The 21,694-nt window shown below is 44.3% G+C and overlaps 1 protein-coding gene across 4 annotated transcripts in view; it reads right to left on the bottom strand.

Annotated features, from left to right (window-relative positions):
* The window catches only part of LOC144770962 (uncharacterized), a 53,238-nt gene that overhangs the window by 11,945 nt on the left and 19,599 nt on the right, over window positions 1–21,694 (bottom strand). For all 4 annotated transcript variants that reach the window (XR_013599071.1, XM_078655820.1, XM_078655818.1 and 1 more), the window contains exons 3-6: window positions 18,128–18,220; window positions 13,426–13,536; window positions 12,523–12,627; window positions 10,955–11,050 (exon numbers count right to left, since the gene is read on the bottom strand). Coding sequence is in view for 3 of the 4 variants with exons in the window: in XM_078655820.1 (XP_078511946.1) it covers window positions 10,955–11,050; window positions 12,523–12,627; window positions 13,426–13,536; window positions 18,128–18,220 (405 nt within the window). In the remaining variant the exon portion in view is untranslated. The remainder of the gene's footprint in view (window positions 1–10,954; window positions 11,051–12,522; window positions 12,628–13,425; window positions 13,537–18,127; window positions 18,221–21,694) is intronic.

The raw sequence follows: 21,694 nt of genomic DNA, 5'->3' as shown, positions 1-21,694 counted from the left end.
CCTCCTTCAGCCGATCGTATGTTGGAGGCGTATAAGGAGGGGTAGTCTCGAAAGGGAGGGAGTAGCCCCACCAGACTATTTGCAGCATCCACCTGTCCGATGTGATGATTTGCCAGTGGTGGGACAGATGGCATATTCTGCCACAAACTGGCAGAGAGTGTACCTGGAGGATCGAACTAGCAAGGTTTTGCGGTGGTGGATGGGATGGTGGCTTGGCTCAATTTCTGGTTCCCAGACCCACGGCCCGCAGAGGTTGCTGAATTTGTGGTGCCCTCTGGCCAGAGTAGGGTTGGTGCGGCTGGTAGCCCCTCCGTAGCCACGAAAAGAGCGAAAGCTGGATGAAGCCCTGGGGGCAGTAATGAGGCCCAAGGACTTGGCCATGGCCAGCGAGTCCTTGAAGCGCTCGAGGACAGTATCCGCCTTGTCTCCGACGAGACGGGAACCATCAAAAGGCATGTTCATGAGGTTGGCTTGGACATCCCCCGAAAAACCAGCTGTTCTTAGCCAGGCATGGCAACGAGCTGCCACTGTCGTGGAAATCGATCTAACTAGTGAGTCCCTAGTGTCCAAACCATATCAGATGGGGACCATAGCTGTGTCTCACCCATCAGATATAGCTTGGGAGAACAGTGCCCGGTCCTACGAGACTCTGGGCAGCACCTGTGCAACCGTATCCCATATAGAATGGGAATAACGGGGGAAACAACCATTACAACGCAACTTTTACAACGAACTACCATTACAACGAAATTTTTACAACGCAAAAACGTTTACAACGCATACCATTACAACGCAGGATTTTACAACGCAAGTACCTTTACAACGCATACCATTACAACGTAAGTATTGGTAAGTATATAATTATTTTTAAAATATTATATGTTTGGGTTTTTGGGTAAAGGGGTATTTTTAGGGTTTAGGGTCAGTTTTCAGTTTTTGGGTAAAGGGGTATTTTTAGGGTTCAGGGTCAGTTTTCAGTTTTTGGGTAAAGGGGTATTTTTAGGGTTCAGGGTCAGTTTTCAGTTTTTGGGTAAAGGGGTATTTTTAGGGTTCAGGGTCAGTTTTCAGTTTTTGGGTAAAGGGGTATTTTTAGGGTTCAGGGTCAGTTTTCAGTTTTTGGGTAAAGGGGTATTTTTAGGGTTTAGGGTCAGTTTTCAGTTTTTGGGTAAAGGGGTATTTTTAGGGTTCAGGGTCAGTTTTCAGTTTTTGGGTAAAGGGGTATTTTTAGGGTTCAGGGTCAGTTTTCAGTTTTTGGGTAAAGGGGTATTTTTAGGGTTCAGGGTCAGTTTTCAGTTTTTGGGTAAAGGGGTATTTTTAGGGTTCAGGGTCAGTTTTCAGTTTTTGGGTAAAGGGGTATTTTTAGGGTTCAGGGTCAGTTTTCAGTTTTTGGGTAAAGGGGTATTTTTAGGGTTCAGGGTCAGTTTTGGTTTTTTGGGGTACAGGGTTAATTTGTAAAAATAAAATAAAATTATATTTAAATTAAATTATTTAAATGTAATTAAATAAAAATTAATTATATTTTAATAATTTAAATTAATTTAAATTAAAAAAAATATTTTTAGGGTTCAGGGTCAGTTTTGGGTTTTTGGGGTACAGGGTTAATTTGTAAAAATAAATTTAAATTATATTTAAATTAAATTAATTAAATAAAATTAAATAAAATTTAATTATATTTTAATAATTTAAAATAATTTATATTAAAAAAATATTATATACTTACCAATATTTACGTTGTAATGGTATGCGTTGTAAAGGTACTTGCGTTGTAAAGTCTTGCGTTGTAATGGTATGCGTTGTAAAAGTTTTTGCGTTGTAAAAAATTCGTTGTAATGGTAGTCGTTGTAAAAGTATGCGCTGTAACGTCATACATCCAATAACGGACCATGAGGCATGCGGTGTTCACCGACTGCAGCGCTAGGCTGGTGGTAGAGAAAATCTTCTTCCCGAAGTTTTCTAGACTCTTGATTCCCTGTCTGGGTGTGCAGAAAGGAATGCGCCTCAGGACGTGGAAGCTTGGATTACCAAGCTTTGGGGGTGGGGTGGGTGGTGAGGAAAAGTGGGTCCCCCGGGGTGATGGCGGCTGGTGATCGTCCTATTCACAGGAGCTCCTGTGCCGGGTTTGGACCATGTCCCCAAAGGACATCTGTCACGGCCTTACTGAAAGGCAGTAGGGGTTCCGAGCTCGAAAACCCAGGCTGCAGGACCTCTGTCAACACATTAGTCCTAACCGCACTGTAGGAAGCTGTAGGTCAAGGACCTCCGCAGCTCTACACACCACCATGGCAAAAGTTGCTCCCTTCTCCGTAGCCAGCGTAGGATGGGAAGGCATGCCAGAATCTGGGGCGCTATCCAAACCACTGGCGACATCAGACTCCTCATACCAGTCCAAGTCTTGCTGAGGTGGAATTTCTTAGGGGGCTGGCTCCCCCTCCCAATCCTCTTCCTTCATTTCTACCCCTTCAGAATATGACAGAAAAAAACAACATTGAGCTGTACGGCTCTGTCGGCCCCGGGAATGAGGATCAGGGAGGTGCTGCTGCGGACCTTGGTGCTTAACGCGACGCCGGGGAAGGGCACTGTGGAGGTGCAACCGCCATTGGTCCGGACCTGGGAATGGATTTGCTCAGAGGCCGTGGAGCCAGGATGGAGCCACCGGCAAGGGAACCAGGGGGGCCCCTCCATAATATCAGCCTGTGGAGCGTGAAGGAGCGCCAGCAGGGTCAGGCTGCCCAAATATGACGCACATGGCGTCAAAATTCCTTGAGTTGGGCAGGGGTCGCACCTAGCCCTGGAGAGGGAGGGAAATGCGGAGCCGACCCAGACACCCACTCTGCGGAGCAGCCTTGAGCGCCCTGAGGTTCGAGGGCAAAGTGCGCTTCGACTTCTTGTGCTTTTTGTTGTGCCTCTTACCTGACTTCGCCGAAGAAGACTTCGAATCGCCGGAGCGTTGCTCGAACCTTCCTCTCGACCGGGATGGAGACCGGAGATGCGACCTCACCGGTGCCAGATGCCGGGCTCCGAGAAGCTTTAGGGATCGCTCCCTCAAAGCCTTCGGCGCAATGGCCCGGCAGTGGCAAAGTGCCAATCGCCACAGACAAACTAAATGGGGGTCCGTAACTGACATGGCATGATGACAGGCAAAGCACGGCTTGAACCCCACGGTCTTCTTACTTGATAACCTAACACACCAATGAAGTCACCAAAAGTTGAAAAAAGTCTGTCATAAAATGACAGAGGGTAGCTCTCTTCAATGGATCGGCGCTGGCTGGTGCAGAAAGAACTGATGTCAGCGCGCCGGAGTGGCAGTTATATTGAGGGCTCGGACGTCTCGATTTTGACAAACACGACGATGTCACGCAGTCGCCCTACGCCACCTACCGGCGCGCGGGGTACTGCTATGAAAAATCTTTCGGATCCAGCCTGATGCCTGAAAGCTCATAGGTAAGGAATCTGCGGCAAAATATTACTGTTTGCAAGTAATGTTACGGGGGATTTGCTTTTGGACATAATTTTCACGGCAGTCTCAGTTGCTCCTCTTAACTTGGCATAGACACTATAGTTTTTGTAGTTGTTACTACGACATATGTTACTAGTTACAAATCTTTTACTCCTGAATATTCTTAAGGGTTCTGTCATTTCACCACCATACTTATTTCTCCATAGACTTCTTGGTTTCGAGCTTATCATGGACTCCTATACCCTGAGATATACTTAGCTATTATACTCTTTCATTGCCCTATGATTATATGCTTTTTGGCTGTTTTGTTACCTCATCCACGCTTCACTTCTATTCAACATGGGTTTTCGTTATTTGTTAATAATTAGTGAAGTGCATCCAGCATGGAAATTATGCAGAAAAACAGTTTATTTAATGTGTTGGTTGCTGTAACCCTTCCATCACCCAGGGAGGATAAGTTTTTAGTATATATTGTTGGGAAGCACATTTTCTATTTACGAGTACTAAAATGTGTTCCCCTTCGCTCGGTTTATTGATATACATGTTTCATTTACGGCAGGAATGACACATTAAGACCGTATAAGAATAGATACAGAACTGTCTTCACTTATCATCTCAACATTCGACTGATCACTAACCTCTTCTTCTATTTGAATAGCCCACTACGGCCATTTCAAGTAAGTTCTCTTCTAACAATGAGGCCATCCATTTCATCCAAAAGCTAAACTTACATTTCAATATCTGCATTTGTTGTTCACTAATATCCAATACCTGCGATACCACAAGATAAGACTATACTTATCCATATGACATTGCCCACTTACCGCTCCTACTATTTGGACCTTGATTTCTGTCCACTAATTTTGAAGGTTGGTTCCCTAATTTAAGGGGCCTCATCGACACTGACGTTTGTTCACATGGATTTATTATACAATATTCACAGTTCATTTGTATTTTCTTTCTTTTATTAACACATAAACGTTTCCTTCATCAGTGCATCATGGTTCATTTGAGCCATCTCCTCTATTAACTGCTATATCTTAACATAGCGTGTAACACTGGGTTTATTCCTGGGATAGTCGCGTTATTTTAAGAGCACTGGTTGTTTCCTCTCTCCTTGCAATGTTATTTTAAGTCTGGAATTCCTTGCTTATTACTCCCTATTTTCTTTTCTATGTCTCAAATCTCGACTCAGACCCTACTTTTTTCTACTTTACTGTCTCTATACAAACATAGTCAATGATTAAAGTTTATAAATTGATCTTTTTTGAACTTCTCAGAACCTTGATAAAGTCATTTTGTGACGAAACGTGTTGACTGTTTCTGAAGAAAAGAAACTTGTGAGTCTTTAAATGTACTAAAGTTAACTTATTTTTATAAAGATAAACTATAATTTATGTTGGAAAAAGAAGTCCTTAACGTTAGGACCCTATTTCTATGTTCAACTTTTTTGGAGTGCTTGGTTATTTTAAAATAACTGTTTACATACGGTATCACTAGGGTCCGGTGTATTAACCACCCCTTGAGCAGTAGGGTGTTTGTAACCTGATAGCACCACATTACTGTACTACATGAGAATTGCAATTGTAATGTACCCACTAAAATATAGTTCTTTTATGAGGTGCGAATAAGAAAGCCACCACTATCCCTTCCTCTTATTAATGAACATCCTGGTAACACAATAACAAGCAGAGAAAAAAAATCAAGTGGGTCTCTTCCACTTGGCTCCACCTGTGGCCGATGCTGCAAGTGGACGTCAGGAACAGTAGGTAATGCTCCTGCTGGCGTACATGGGCCCTGCAGGAACTGTCATTTCATTATAGGAGAAATAGTGGTCAGCGGAAAAGGTAAGATCCACCTAACTTAGCCCTCAAGTCCTGCTTGTATAGCCACACTAGCATCTCAGTCCGCTTCTCTAGAAGTGACGAGGAGAAGCAGAGAAGGGTGAGCGCTAAGTTCCGCTGTATTCTGGATGGAGTCCCTGCTCTTCCTGCTCCTTGCCAAACCCCATAGCTAATACAGACAGGTCAGGGCAAGGAAGTTGTAGTATCGTATCATTTATTGATATTTCAGACCATTGGTTTCATAATCAAAACTGAATTAATTAAAAACTGTTAAAACTAAATGATAAAACAGATAAAAGCAACAACATCTATAATTAAAAGACCCATGTACAGATATCCTCCAAACAATTATAGTGACATAAGAAGCGTTCAGTGCCCATCTTTAGTGGGTTTCAGTGCTTTACTTCCGATTATCCTTGAGTGCAGGAATGTGGAGACAGCCACAACCACAATCAAGGTGGTGTCACTTCTGCATATTCTATATGCCTCTCACCTCGTCAATAGACAGAGGGAGCTGCACATAAGGACAATCCATTTGGACCTTCGTTTCACATAAAGTGGACAAAAAAACTACACATGCTCATCACTTTAGCGAGCAGTTGTGCAGTGTGGGCAGCAGTCAGGCTCCTGATTCACCAACCTCCAATTCACAGCCGAAGACTGCGACAGGTAAACACCCATACCGGAATTGTAAATAGAGGGTCCGCGCCCATCCTGAGCGTATCAAATCCAGAAACTCCTCAACCTTGTAAGCATATGGAGGAGAAACACACTTGTCAAGCTCTCTGCAGAGGACATGTGGTCTCTAAGGCTGTTACAGGTAAACACCCATGCCTGAATTGTAAATATAGGGTTTGCGCCCATCCTGGGCGTATAAAATCTAGAAAATCCTCAACAATGCAAAATTATGGAGGAGAAACACACTTGTCAAGCTCACTAGAGAGGACTTGCGGTCCCTAAGGCTGCTAGCTTTCTCTTCCACCATCTTTTTCACTGCAACAGCATCCCCTCGCCGAATGGTTTGAGGCTCACTCCAAAACGTCCCTAGACCCACATCAAGCCAGCTCTTTTTAAGCCCCCTTAACCAACCAACTCTCCCCACCCCACCGGCCGAGATGACGTCCCTCAAACACTCCTTGAGGTGGCACAATTAGTCAGTGCTCCAAACTCGACTCCAGTACAGTAAAGATTTTAACCCTAACACTGTCGCTATTTCATGGATTTCTAAATCTAAATCGAGGGGGACCAATGACGTATCCTTCCCTAGACTCAAGAGTCCCCTGAGGAAGTTATTTCCTGCTGTGGTTAAGGGGCTATTGTTCCAATAGACTTATAGTTCTGCCCCATAAAGTGCTTACCCCCTAAGCTGTTTTTAGCAAATGTTTGTATGGCACCAGCCCAGTGTTTCACAATTAAGGTACTTTTTTAAAATCTGGGTGTTCCATAACCCCGTCTCATCTAGCCTGATACCCAGGTAGTCAAACTCCTGTACCCTTTTCAGTACCTCAGAGCCCACCTGGATGACCCTTTTCGCCCTCCTCTTCTTTCGTCTTAGAGGGGTTAATTTCAAGACCACAATCTCTGCAAAATTGATTGAAATTATCGACCAAATTTTGCAGGCCCCTCCTAGTTTTAGATAACAACAGCATGTCGTCTGCAAAGAGGAGTAATGGTATTTTTAACCCCGCCAGGGAAGGGGAATCATTTCAAGGGAGGCAATGCAGTTGTTGATATATAGGAGGAAAAGTGTTGGGGCAAAGACACACACCCTGCCGTATACCTTGGTTCACGGGAAAGGCATCATTTAAATCTCCGTTCACCCGACACCTTCCTTTTGCTAAAGTTCCCCTCATGGAGCAATCTGATCAAATGAAGGTGGCCAGGTGGGGGACCCATTTCCTGGAGGACTTCCAAAAGCTTCCCTCTGGGGACCAAGTTGAAAGCGGAGCGCAGATCAATAAACGCCACATAAAGGTCGCCATTGGCCGAATCCACCACCTTCGATTTGACCAAAAGAAACCGCAAGACCTGATCAATAGCACTGACTTTCTGCCTAAAACTTGCCTGGAGGTCTGAGAGGATCTGGTTCTCCTCACCCCAATCTAACAACCTCTCCAACACCTGCTTGCTGAATATTTTTTTAAGGATGTCCAGCAGACTGATAGGGCGGTAATTGGAAGACACAATAGGCCTCTCCTTTTTAAAGATTGAAACAATCTCTGGCCCTTTCCAGGAAGGGGGGGGGGAATTGCCCCCTACGCACCAATGGTGTTGGAGACCACATTTATATAAGGGACCCATACCCTGAGAACGGACTTAAAAACAACAGCTGGGATTTTCTCAAGGTCCGGGGCTTTCCCGAGCTTAAATGAGGCCACTGCTCGTTCTATTTCCTCAGGAGAGAAAATTACTGGATGCTGTGTCCGATTCATTCTGCTGGAGGCACCCTCACCCTCAAGCTGGCTCTCATCTACCACAGTTCAGGAATACAATCTCCCAAAGGGTGCAACCCATTTACAGGGAAGAATGGACGCTTCTCCGGGATTATCCAGATTTCTTTTGCTCCTGCTAACGAAGAATCAAAACTTTTCTGGTCATTGTTTACCGCAGCATCCAGTCGATCAGCTCACATGTCCTCATCCCATTCTGCTTTTGCAGCTCTCAAAATTTCCTGGTAATTCGCCTTACACACCCTGGTGGCTTAGATGTTCCCTCTTTTTATAGCTTGCTAGAGGCCTACCATGACCTTTTAACACCGTCATTAAACCATCCTCTTTGTGGTGTTGGGACCCCCCCCCTTTAGTTTGAATCAAAAGCCAGGAGTTGCTGCGCCAGAACCAGGTAATTATTCTCCCAGTTTGCACATATTCTCTCCATATGGGTAGCCAAAATTGAGTACGGAGCCATGACTCGCTCAGGCGAGGAACTTACTGCTTCCCATCTCATATTCCTTCTGATATTCATGGCTGCAAGCTGCCCATGGCCCTTAACCTTAGCGTCAATGGGTAATGATTGCTCTCTTCTCTCTCCACTACAGCCATGTCATCCAGCTTACACAGTCTTACATCTAAAAGGATGTAATCGATCGTACCCTGGTAGGCCCCCCTTCTAAAGGTTGGGCTCCGGTGCTTCTCTGAGAGAGAGTGGTCATCACGTGCCCTGATCCCATGGATAATAGTCAAGTCCACAACCTGGAGCGCTGCTCTTGAGAGAGGTCTCCCTTTGGAGTGGCCTTGGTCTGGAATGCCCCACACCTTACTCTCATCTCTAGTCAGATCACTACCCAAACTACTTGGCTCAAACATCAAATTAAAATCCCGCTACAATCTCATGGCGGGTACTTGTATACTCTCCGATTATTCTATCCAGGAGCTGTAACACTTGGGATTCTTGTCTATGGCTACGACTCCTATTGTAGATACTAATGAGCATAAGGGAATAGGAGTTGGCCAATGAGAAGAACAGTCCTCGGACTTACAAGGAATCCAAATACAGGGGGATAACTGTATAGGCAAGGGTGTCCAGGACCGGCACCATTAATTATAGGATCTTCATGGTTCGGAGGGAGTCAATCGACCTCTGCTAATGGGGAAGGAGGATTAGATGGAACAGAATTTCTACGTGGGCCATGATCTGCCCCCCAGAATCTACTGTACTGGCCTATTCTTGGTGGCTGTAAGACTAGACTACACCTCTTGTTCTAGTGCCGATAGAGGATGCCCAGGGGTTGCAGAACAATGTTAGATCCTACCTGGTTTGATTGTGCACTGGACGTGAATAAACAACAACCAGTCGCTGGGTCCCTAAAGGTTACAACAACAAAATGACCCCTATAGGACTTGGGTAGGTTCCCTACCCAGGCGACTCTCGTGACCGTCAAGATTTGACGTGCATATGCGTAGGAGAAACCAGCATGGATGCATAGCCAGTGCAACGTTTTGTTTTTGAGCTGGACAAATGATTCCCCTGAACCTTCTGCTAGGCTTGGAACAATGGACAATATAGCAACAGATGGAGAGACCTCTGGGGGCAACTTCAATGAAACAACCTTCTGCCCCAGTGCTGCAGGCTTTTCTACACAGGCCACCCACCCACTTCCCATCCCTCCTTAGCACCCACCATTTGTACTGCGGGTCCTTGCCCTATACCTCCGGTCGCAATAAGGGGGTGATTGCTACTCTTTGGAAGCTTGTTGTCATGTCTCCACTCAATTTCAGATATCGGCTAATACTAAGCGCACATGCAAAAGGTAACTGCACCCGTTTTTGCAAACATTATTACCGCTAGCATCGTCGATTGCACAAGCAAGTAGCACCAGGTAAGATGGGTGGTACATGACAGAGAACCACTGGAGTGGGCACAACTGCGCTCATCTCCCGATTGTAACTGGGACAATTTCAGCACTACTACATGATCCAACCAGTGGTGAAAATACAGGGTTCCAACCATCAACTTCTTGACCGTTAGCAAATAACGTAATGTTGTTACCCAATAAAACACATTCTGTGCACTCGCAATCTGTTGTATGAGAATGCATTTGGGATAAGGGTTTCCATAACGCTATCATCAGTTACTGATAATGTAAAGATCTGAGCGATCAATAAAGAATTACCCAAGTCAAATGCTCCAGACCTGAGGGCCTATTTATTTCATTATAGAAATACAGGTGGGGCTCCAAAAAAAAAAAATCCTAATTCAACCTGCCAAGACAGAGGTTGCCGGAGTGAACTGTGAGTCTGGTAACTCAGGCCGCTGTCCACTGCTCATTTAAAACGTGGATACCGGCGTGCTTTTTCAGTGGTCTAGTCACGACTCGGTTTCCCCTCCGCTCCATCAACTTCACTGGCTCAGTATTGAAACGTATTGAATTCAAGGCCCTTTGGTGTATGTTTCGAGCTCAGCATGGCTTGGCCCCCTTGTACATACAAAGTCTTGTCAAGCCTTACCAACCCACTCGTAAACTAAGATCGGCCAGCCTTTATCTTTTCTCAGTTCCTAGAGTGTGGCAGACCCGTAAGGGTGGTCGCTCGTTCTCCTACCTTGGACCTAAATTGTGGAATTCCCTTCCGCTGGAACTTAGGATCTGTCGGTCTCTCTTAGCCTTTCATAAAAAAGCTGAAGACCTTTCTTTATAGTCCGGTTTAATTCCTCACCCCCCAACAAACTTTAACCTTGCTGGTCTTGCTTAGCGCCAGGAAACCCTGTTGGGAAGCTGTGCTCTTTATAAATCTTTCAAATAAATAAATAATTGTTCTCCATTTGCTTCTAATGGAAGATCTGGCAGTCGCCTCCCTATGGCTCCCTCTCTTTCCTTCTCTGCTGTCTGACATTTAGGGACCCAAGACCACCTTTTCAGCACAAGATGTACCATTTCCTAGCACAGTGCAGTGCCATGCCAGCCAGAGGTCGCCAAGACAAGGGGCGCTTCCCTGGCGCTGGTAGCAAACATTTCAAATCCCCCCTAGCAGATCTGGAGGTATGAATCGGAGTCCCCACAAAAGGATCTAGCTAATAATGTCCTACAGGAAGATGCCACTTTGCAAACATCCCATTTTTCATGTAACAGTCTGTAGTACGAAGCAGTGCGCTCTGTGCGCCTGAAGCCTGGCCGCATGTCAACTAATCTTCTCACCAGTTACACGTTGTGACTCACCTGAGATTCTCCTCTCGTGCTTGGCATTCTCTTGTCGACACATTCCTTCCTCTGATTTTATTTTTTGTGAAAAGATAGATGAATGAACTGGTTGCCCTGAAATGAGAGAACACAGTTATTGATTCTGATAATGCACAAGCACACAGTGCGTATACAAGGAAGAACATTTACGCTTCGGAAAGAAGAATGAGCGAATAAGTGCTGGTTACGGCTGGGTGAAGAGACGAGCAAACTTAATTCACAACAAAATAAAACACCAATACAAATGGCTGTCCTATCTTTCATGAAACAAACCAGACGCCAGTGAAAATTAAGCTGGGTATTTATGTTTATTCAGGGATATACATTGATGAAAAAAGAAGGAAAAATCTATTACGATTCTAAGATTTTACAGATTACAGCACGTCTGACGTTCCTCGAGTGGTCACCATGTCGTAACAGTTGTTACATCTTACCTCGTGACAAGTAACACATAAAATTCACTTTACCACCACTTGCATTCAGAGGCCTTCTGGAAAAAAGTAACCGCTTCCATATTATTGAAGAAGGCAATGCGAATCAGGTGCTGCTAAAAAAGTGCATATGATTCTTTGAGCCTTTCTTGAGGTGTGACCACTTATAAATAAAATCGGAATCGGTGTAAGTTTGGTCTGCAGTACTCGGTGGTAAGACATCACGCTAAAGTCGAAAGAGATCCACGCCAGTCTCTGAAAGATATTGCTGCTGCTCGAGTCTGACAAGGGTTATGAAGCGATTTCCCAAAAATATGAAGTTCACAGTAAGAAAGATTCTTTACAAATCGAGAACCCTCAACACAGATGCCAATGTCTGCAGGAGTGGCAGCCCTAGCAAATTTCCCCCAAGATCAGACTTTATGATACTCTTAGAGATGGCAAAGAACCCCAAAGACAATGGCTAATATTAGAATTCATAACTCTATTATATAAAGACTGGACAATGCAGTGCTGGGACGCCCCAGGGTAGCTATGCGCTTTACAAATCTGAAATCAATCAATCAATCAATCAATCAATTATGGCTTTTCTGGGCATTGCTGCACAGCTTAAGTTGGCAGAACAGTATCCAAATAAAATACAATACTTTTGCAACAATGTCCTACAGACAGATGAGACCAAAGCTGAGCTGCTTGGTTCTAATGCACAAGAAGATGTTTCAGTGAAGCATGTCTTAGACTTGGGATGGAAGCCACTTAGCCAAACAATGTCTGCCCATCTAGAGGCAATATTTAATTATGGCAGGCTGCCCTTGGCTGATCACCACTGTGGTGCTGTTTGTATCTGTTAGTGCCTTATTTTTTCATATTTGCTGTGCACATTCATGCATACTGTAAATGCTCTGCATGTTCACTTGATTAAGGAACCTATTTCCAGAACAGCACTTGGTCATTGGGGGAAACACACACTTTATTTAATTTCAATGTATTACTAAATAATCGATTTTTGACACTGAAAAAGACGCCTGTAACGTGGCTTTCCACAAAAATAACAAAATGTGTTCCCTGAAGACTAAAGCTCTTCTGATGCCAGGAAGTGAAGGAAGACTCGCTCACCCGCCTGGCTGCCGGCGCTCCCGATCTCCTTATCATCCTGGTGATCGAAGCAAAGAGACTCCTCCTCCTCTTCTTCCTTAATGTAAACGGGGGTAATCTCATGCCCTAGTGCAAGGAGAAAACAGAAACATGAAGATGTCTGGCCTCACCGGCCCGCTAAGTATGAAGACAACAACAAAAGGTCTTATGAAGTTATGAAGAGGTCCCAAGATCTGGTCGACCAAAGGCACCGAGAAGCTGATCACTGTGCACATATCCAAGGGTTGCGTTGAGAACTTCAAGGTCCCAACCGAGTCGCACACTTTGTGCATACATGACTATGAAAGAATCACACTAGAAGAGCTGAGGCTATCAAAGAGCTGTGTGTGTAGAGAGAGCCCATCACCTTGCACATGTCTCTGAGATGGTCATGTCAGGAGCTTCAAGGTGCCGGGGGAGTCAATCACCTTGTACGTGTCCAATAAAAGTCCTTTTAAAGAGCGAACGAGGCGTGGGAGTAGGAACAATCACACACTAAGCATGCAGTAATACATGTAGAAGAGATATTCATCCTGCTGTGCTTGCTATTAATAGCCATTAGCAAACAATGGATCACTTACTCACGCAGCTTACAACCAGAGTTACTGAGTCCTACGCTGTAAGAGTGGAAAGGAGCTGCTAAGTGGCGCCTACAGCCACAACCACAGCAATGTAGCAGCAAAAATGACTTGTTGAAAAAGGTTGCGACTGTGACTAATGCCAGTACCGTATCAACAGAGAAGCAGAAATAGGTGGTTGAAAAGGGGTCAGGGACAGCCAATGTCAGCACTGTTCCACTACAGGAGAAATACCCATCTGAAAAGGGGCAATCCAGCCCCAATTCAAGCATTGAAAGCTGTGAGTAGCGTCTGCAAATAAACTCACCGGAACTGAGGTCAGGGCTGCTTTCAACTTCCATCCAATGACGATCAACGAAGACTGAAATGGGCTCTTCGTCTTCCTTTGGACACGAGTTGTTCTTGAGAGAAAGGTTTGCTGGAGAACAAGGAGTGCTGTGTTAACAAATATGGGTGACTCAGACCAAAGTACAATTAGGCTGATATTTTAAGGACAGATGCCCTTGAGGTTGGAGCCAACCAAGGTAATAAGTCATAATCTCATTAACTCTTGGACCCGAGTCTAAGCGATTCTAACTGCCTGCGCTTAAATTCGAGCCACCACTAAATGAAGGCCTAAGACCACCACCAAGCTAGCACCAACCCCCTTAGGATAAACAAACACCAGCCTAAAGAGCAGTCCCACAGCGTTTCACTGAGCGCAGAGTCGGACTTGTTAGAAGGATTGCCCAGTTGCACCCATGTTCCCTGATCCCACAGAACTAGCCTAAAAGTATCCTGTCTAGTTTAACTGTCCTTAAAACTATTTCACTTAAAATTAAAAAAAATATTAAAATGTATATTTCCAGATTTGAGGATGCAAACCTTTACAATGCCACAAAGAAAGTCACTGTCATTAAGGGCTATTCCGTGGCGCACGTTTGTGGTGCTGTAATAATGACAAACAGTCTGGCTCAGGAGTAACCTTATGTGTGCATTTTGTCACATGCTGTTCCTACAGTGACTTATTTTGCACCCCGGGGTGTATTCTTCTGTCTGCTTGGCTCCTTCTCTCCTCCATGTCTCACGCCCTCTTTTTCTCGTATAGGTGTGTGTGCTTCCTTCTCACTCTAATGCATGCTGGTTTCTCCCCAGGGTGGTTCTGTTTCCACACTGATACGGTTCTGCATATCTTTCTATTCGCAACGGGGGTTCTTCTCTACATATGAATATATGTATATCTCCGGCTCGTAGTCTCTTTCTCTCGATATCTTTCAGGTCGCTCTTCTTCTGGATTACTTAACTCTTTCCTGGATAACTCCCCGTTTCCCCCATGCTGGATCCAATATATCTTCCTGTTCGACCTCACCTCCTTGGCGTGGTATTCCCTCAAACCTTTTGCAATCACTCCTGTTTTGTTGAATTCGTTTTTGTTGGCTATAGGACTGTGTGCACTTTGCTAGCCAGCGCTAAAGGAAAATTGGACGACAACCAATCGGCACAATTAATTTACTGATAAGTCCCTAGTGAAGTGGCAGTACATGTACCTGGGGCTTGTAAATAAAATGTTACTCGTGGGCGGCAGCACTCGTTCTACCACCCAATAAAGTAGCACTTTAAACGTGTCTCATGCCTGGCATTGCAGCCAGTAGCGCGGTTTTAATCTGTCATTTGACCTGGAAAAGTAAACCTTTCGTCAGGCCTAAACCGATCTTTTTAACACTTCAGGCTGAAAGGCTCATAGGGCCGGGAGCATTGCATTTAAAAAGTAGGACTTGTGTGTTTAAGTTTTACCTGTTCTAGCAGTGAACACTCCTAAAGTTGTTTTTCACTATTGTACGGGTCCCCTTATTACAAGTAGTAAGTAATAACTGTAGATTGAGAGAAGATCGAGATATGCGGTTTACACTCACATTAATTCTAATTTAAAACCTTCTTTAACAGTGGTCAGGTTTTTAAACATTTCCATTTCCTTGTCCCAGCCGACTGTGCCTTTCTGCCAGTGTCCTGAGTCCCATGAATGTGAGTGGCTCGGCGTACGTGTGGATGGGCCATCCTGGCAGGATGACTGCACTTCAGAGGACACACACGGATACATGCAGTTGCCACCAGGCCTGCCCTGCTGTTTGTCACCCACAGGACAGTTAGGAGCCTTGTAGTCCCCATCACACAAACAATGGCCGCAGGTATAAATACTGGACTTCCAGAGGCACTCTTCAGAAGTCACAAAAGAAGAACTGTCCTGCTACCTGAGGTCTTCCCTGCTGCTTGATGCCTGCCTTGCTGTCTGAGAAGAAAGCCTGGGCTGGCTACCTTCATCCCAGGCTACCCAGAGTGACTCCCAGGGTCCGTCGCTAACCTCCTGTGTCGGATACAGGGACACAACAAGCCTCAGAGGCCTTGTGGCAACTGCCCATCTGACCTGCTGCAAGTGGACCTGCCTGAGCCCTGCTGGCCTCTGCTGGAATGAGTCCCTGATCCCCAATAGGTGCCGCCACAGGTCCTGACTGGCATCAGAGTATACTCCTCCTAAAGAAATGGTGACATTTCTGATGTTTGTGCTCCTTGCAATAAGAGCATTCATGCCAAGACTCTACTGCCCATGACGTCTACCAACGTAAAGGTCCGGTGAGACCTGCTTGTCGTGCTACAGCGACCACCAACAGTGACTGGCAACGTGAGAGCGCCACACTTCGTGGTGCACTGACAGCCCCCTGTGACCGCCAACGTGAAACTACAGCAACAACTGTAGAAAAGGCTGCGACGCCCAGCTGGCTCTTCAAGCGACAGCGACGACCACTTACGATGTTCTACCTGCTCCACGCAGCCTCCTCCACTGCAAACAGAACTCTTCACCCCAGACTCAGACGTTACCTCTTCAGTAGGACTGATCTGGTCCCTGTATCTGACCTGTGCTCGATCACCCTCTGCCTGAACTTATGACTTTCTCCCGCTGTAGCGCCACCAAATGAGGGCGAGTGCCGCTTTGTGCATTTAGGTGCCATTTTCACTTAAAACTCCCAAAATAAACATCTCTGGTTCTGCTGATTGGATTTTTGTCATTCTGGTAACATTTTATTTAATAAAATCTTCTCTATTGTTCTAAATTGGCTTGGGATTTTTCTTGTGCTGTGTTTTCACTTTATTGCTGCATAAATACTTTACACATTGCCTGTAAGTTCAGCCTCACTGCTTTCATGCCGAGCGACCGGAGGGTTAAGCACGGGTTAATTTTGTGACTTTTGTGGTTCACCCTGACAAGGATTGTGGTTGTTGCCTGAATGGGCCTTCCATCCCCCTCAAGCAATATTTCTTGCGCTTCCTCTTCTGTTCTAGTCTCACTACGTCACTCCTTTGAGCGTCCTTCTCTCTGACCAGAGCTATTCTCACATTTGATAGGATGCTCTTATTTTCTGCCTTTCACATCCCACTCATACACGCAGCTCCCCTCTTGGATTCTAACTCTTTTGTCTCGCACTTGGATGCATTTTGGGTTCTGTGTGGTGCCTCATACCATCTCATCTGGGTGCCGCCCTCATTTCTTCTCTCCATAGGCTTCTACTGGGTGTTTTGTTTTCTCCATCACTTTTACTTTCTTTAATATTCCTGTCTTTTTGCATAAGTTGGTCACACCTTGTCTCATCGCTGTATTTCTATGTGGGGCAACACTAACCGCTTAATCTGGGAGTGTCACTGACTATTGCTCTCTTACTTTCCCTCACCCCCTATAGTCTCTAGACTAAGGCTGGTTCCTCGTTTCGAAGTCTTCCAGGTATTTCTCCTTTTATACATTTACAGCCACATGCATCAAGCTAAAAACCGATCGCAAACGGGCAGATTCTCAGAATCTGCCCCTTTGCGACCGATATTTTTGCATTTGGGATGCATCATCCTAAATGCAAAAATCATAATTTAAGGAATCTCTAAATTGAGATTCCTTAAATGCAATGCATCAAAGTAAAAAAACTAGCGATTTCGCTAATAGGGGGAGCAAATTACCATGAAGTTCATCTTCATGATAATTTGCAAAAACTTTTGAAAAATGCACTTTTGTGCATTTTTCAAAGTTTCATGTTGCGCACACACATGCCCTAAGGGCATATTTGTGTGTGCGCAACATATATGCACAGATCAATTTCAGGGGTGCAACAGGGTGTCCTTTGGACACCCCTGCACCCTTGAAATTGCATTCTCAATTTGAGATTAGCTAATTGTGATTCGCAAATTGAGAATGTCTTCCCATTCATTCCTATGGGCCTACAGGCCCATAGGAACGAATGGGAAGGTATTCCTTAATTGCGACTCGCAATTTGCGATGTCGCAATTAAGGAATATTAAGAAATCGCAATTCTTTTAGCGATTTCTTTATGCATAGCCTTTTGCTATTCCTTATAGGCTAATCCTTCTTTTTCACTAATAAGGAATCGCAAATGGCATTGTTGATGCATTTGGGCCTTATTGTTTTGTTTGTTTCCTACCATCTTGCAATATATTCACTCATTGCTACCTTGCCCTCATTACACGGCTTATATCTTTGAATCCAATTCTTATGGGGTCCAATCACCGACTATTACTTAAATTGCTCTCCATTTCTTTACACTCTTTCTTCACTTTCTTGCTGCCTTCTTACCTTCCACACTGACTAGCCTTTATGCGTCATTCCCATTGTTACTAAGTCCTTTCTGTTCATTTTTAAAAGGTACTTCAAGATAAGTTTTTGGTATGCAAGAATAACAGAGGGGGATTGTGGATGATAAAGATTGTTTTCAGGGGTCTACCTGACGGCAGTTTCTTCCTGTGTCACCAAAGCAGTGTCTCTTGCCCATCCCCATCGCAGGTCTAAGCCTTGGTGCTACTGCAGCAAGTAATTCTAAGTGTGTCTGCGATATACTATATATTACTGTATTTCTTCTGTTCCTGTCCCAAAAACTGCATCGATCTGCACTTGCAACCATGAGACAGTGGAAGTAATGCCCAAGTCTGCAGCCAGCTAGCAGCTACCACACGCTTCACTTAAGAGAAATGTATACCATGGCTCCTCTCAGACTCCTGGGTGTCCGTGGAATGCAGCTCTTGCTTTTCTTTGGTTGTGAGCGAAGAGACTGTGGTTGCGATAAGAGGACCTGTCAAGAATAAGAAAAGAGACATTAATGGAGATCGAGGCACAAGAGAAGTGAACTATGCAAGGGGAGCAAGGCTAAAAACCAAAGGGGTTCACGTCTAATGAAGGATCCTACTAAAACCCTCTCGTATTTAAACTTGTGACACTCAGGTGATAACTCAGAGTTACGGGTTTAGTTTTGGCCAAGGCTGCCACCTCATCATCAGGTGTAGGTGTGAGATGCTGTACACACTAAGGAAGAGTAGAAAGGTATCACTCTAGCTGCACCACGATCGAACACTCAGAGGAGAGACCTCTTCCTCCACCAGCTCCTCGAAAGCACACTTTGGACTCAGATTTTCAATGTAGTTGGGGGAAGACCTTGTGATGAAACATGGTGCTGTTAGTCGCTGAGGGGTTGACGACGTTTTACTGAGTATGTAAAACAATACAGAATGAGTACATAAAACCATACAGAGAGGAGGGCAGAGAGATACATATAACTCAAACAGTGGTGCAGAGAAAAGAAGTAGAGTAGTCGTAAATTTAAACAAATACACGTAAAGTGCACAAAAGCACTCAAAAAAAATGAAGCAGCTCAATAGCCAATGGCAGCTACCAGGCCCTCCAAAAACTAAATATTAAATAAAGATGTTTTTTGAAGGACCGCAAAGGAAGGGATGAGGAGTAAGGGATGGAATGGGTGGAGAGCATCTGAGGAACCGATGGGTGAAGAAGTGAACTCATTCGGGGCAGCACGAAGAATGTATGGAGGAGCAAAGGAGGAGGCAGAGGCAGAAAAAGAGATACAAATTAAATTAAAAGCAGAAAAGGCGGGATCAGTGTGCTGAGTCATTGGATTAAGGAGAAAAACAGGGTGTGTGGGGGCTGCATTAGAGTGAGAAAGTAGTACAGAGGGAGAGATAAAGGAAGAGCATGCACTCATGAAATGCTGAAAGAAGAAGAGAAAAGTAAAGTAAGTAGAAATGTTGGACACTGCGCGATTGCTGAGGAGTCCGGACGCTAGGGTTACTGAAAACAAAACTGAGTACGAGTTGCAAGTGATTAACAGGCCATGCTGCTCTTAAACAGCCATGTCTTTAAAGACTTTCTGAAGAAAGAGTGGTTCAATTCTGATCTCAGTTCCAATGGCATCAAAATCCAAACTTTGCAAGTTACAAAAGAGAAACTTCTCCCTCCCCATCTTTTTTATTTTATGAAGAGAGAGCAGTCTTGCTGAACTAGATCTAAGAGTTTGAGTAGGCACATGCCAGACAAAGGTCTCCTGGGAGTACGCAGGCCACCTTCAGTGCACTGCTTAATGTGCTATACACAAAGCTTTGAATTTAATCACATCACTGACAGGTAGCCAGTGAAGATTGCTAACGCTCTCTGAAACAAGCAAATTTAGGAATTCCCAACAGTAGATGAGCAGTAGCGTTTTGGAGGGATTGAAGTTTCCGAAGCAAACGTTTTTGGGTACCTGGGTACAATACATTACAATAATCTAATTTCGATAGCACCAGAGCCGCCACCACTGTTTTCTGTCATTCTAATGGAATTGACAGAAGTATTTTCCTCAAAACTCTGAGGACATGAAAACAAGTGGAGGGGATCTGGTTGATTTGGGCAGACAAATTCAGCTGAATATCAAAATAGCACTCCCAGATTTTTTGCTCTCAACACGGGGCAGGGAAGCTGTCCAAGATTTGTCTGCCACCACAACGTATTCCAAAAGGATGTATTGGCACCTAAAAGAGCTACTTCCATCTTTTCTGAATTCAACTTTATCAACATCAGATGATATTGATACCAAAATGTGTGTTTCGTCTGCATAGGATACTGCCACCAACCTAAATGATTGGCTGAGTTTCAATAGAGGAATAACGTAGATGTTGAACGATGCGCGTGACAGATACGATCCTTGTGGTACTCCGCAAGGTAGAGAAAAAGGATCAGATGCAAACTCTCCAAAGGACACCCTTTGTCTGCTAGACAACATTTTTTGAAGAACAGTAAGGGCTGCACCTCTAATCCTCACGTTCTCTAGCCATCTGACAAGCGTAGGATGGTTCATCGTTCTCGACTTGCAGCTGAGAGGTCGAGAAGTATCAATGCAGCCCAATCTCCTATATCCACTCATTTATGCATCTCCTCTGTGGCGATCACTGACGCGGAGTCTGTGCAGTGTTGAGATCTAAAACTGTGTTGAAAAGGATCTAAAACCTTATGTGAGTCCAGGTAGTCTCCAAGTTCTTTATTAATGGCTTTTTCTAGTAGTTTTGCAGGGAGAGAAACCTTTGGAATACGTCTATAGTATCTGGTATCACCTGGGTCCAATGAAGCTTATTTTAGGAGGGGCTATATCGATGCTTTGTTCCATTTCGTTGGGTAGTGATCTGAAACTAACGTTTTATTAAGAAGAGGGATCAAATGCATTGAAATAGTGATAGAGACCATACGTAGACATATAGGGGAAAGGGTCCATAGGGGAACACAATTTGGTAGCTTCTAATAACCTATTGACTCTATCTTCTGTTAAAGGGATAAATAAATGTTTCCAAAAGAACTGCGTACCTGTCTCCCTCTTTCCAAGGGGAACATTGCTCATTTTTGTGACTCGGAGAAAATTCTTTGTATAAATCATTGACTTTGGTCTGAAAAAATTCAGCCAGTTCTGTACAAATTGTTTAGTGGGTGTAAACGTCTGCGAGTTATTACATTTAGATAGAGTCCTCACTGTATCAAAACGCTCACTGGGAGAATTTTTAGCTGCGCTAATTTTTTCAGTATAGTATCTTGTTTTTGCTATCTTAATCAATGCTTTATATTCATCAATCGTGCCTTTATATTTTCCTTTCTCATCATCCTTACATTCCTTCTTCAACCTACGCTGTTGAGCCCTAAATGTTTCTTCATGCATTTTTATTTCTAGAGAGAACCATAGAGCAGAGGGGTTTTATAATATGTTTCTTAGGTTTCCTCAGGAGCTAGTTTAGTAGAGGCTTTGTAAATCACTCTTTATTTAAATCTGGTGCATGCTCATTCAACAAAGCCTCCAACTCATCCTTGTTTTTAAAAGTGTGAGCAGTGGAAGGATAAATACCATCCAGGGAAAAGGATAGTAAAGAAGCTATTCTCCAGGAGAGGGGCAAACACAAGAAGAGAAAGAAAAAGCACCAACTAAGAAGCAATCCCTCTCTTCTGAGATTGAGAAGGAAACCAATGGTAAGCAATGGGCTGTCTCTAACACTAAGCATTGGTATAGTACAGAAGAGGTCTTTCAACAACTGAAAGCAAGAAGATGCCTGCAGCCAAACATTAAGAAGGGAATTTAGAAGATGATGGATAGACTTTGATGAGAAAGTGGGCACAAGCAGGTGGTCATTGTACCGACAGCAACACAGACCTACAGAACACAATTCAAACAGGTGAATAATCAGTGTAGAGGGAATGCAGCAAACGGAAAAGCATGCCTGGGAAAAGAATGTCACTG

Source organism: Lissotriton helveticus, chromosome 7 (assembly GCF_964261635.1).
Source record: "Lissotriton helveticus chromosome 7, aLisHel1.1, whole genome shotgun sequence".
NCBI lineage: Eukaryota > Metazoa > Chordata > Amphibia > Caudata > Salamandridae > Lissotriton > Lissotriton helveticus.
Note: the sequence above shows the minus strand (reverse complement) of the source record. Positions and strands in the feature narration are given on the sequence as shown.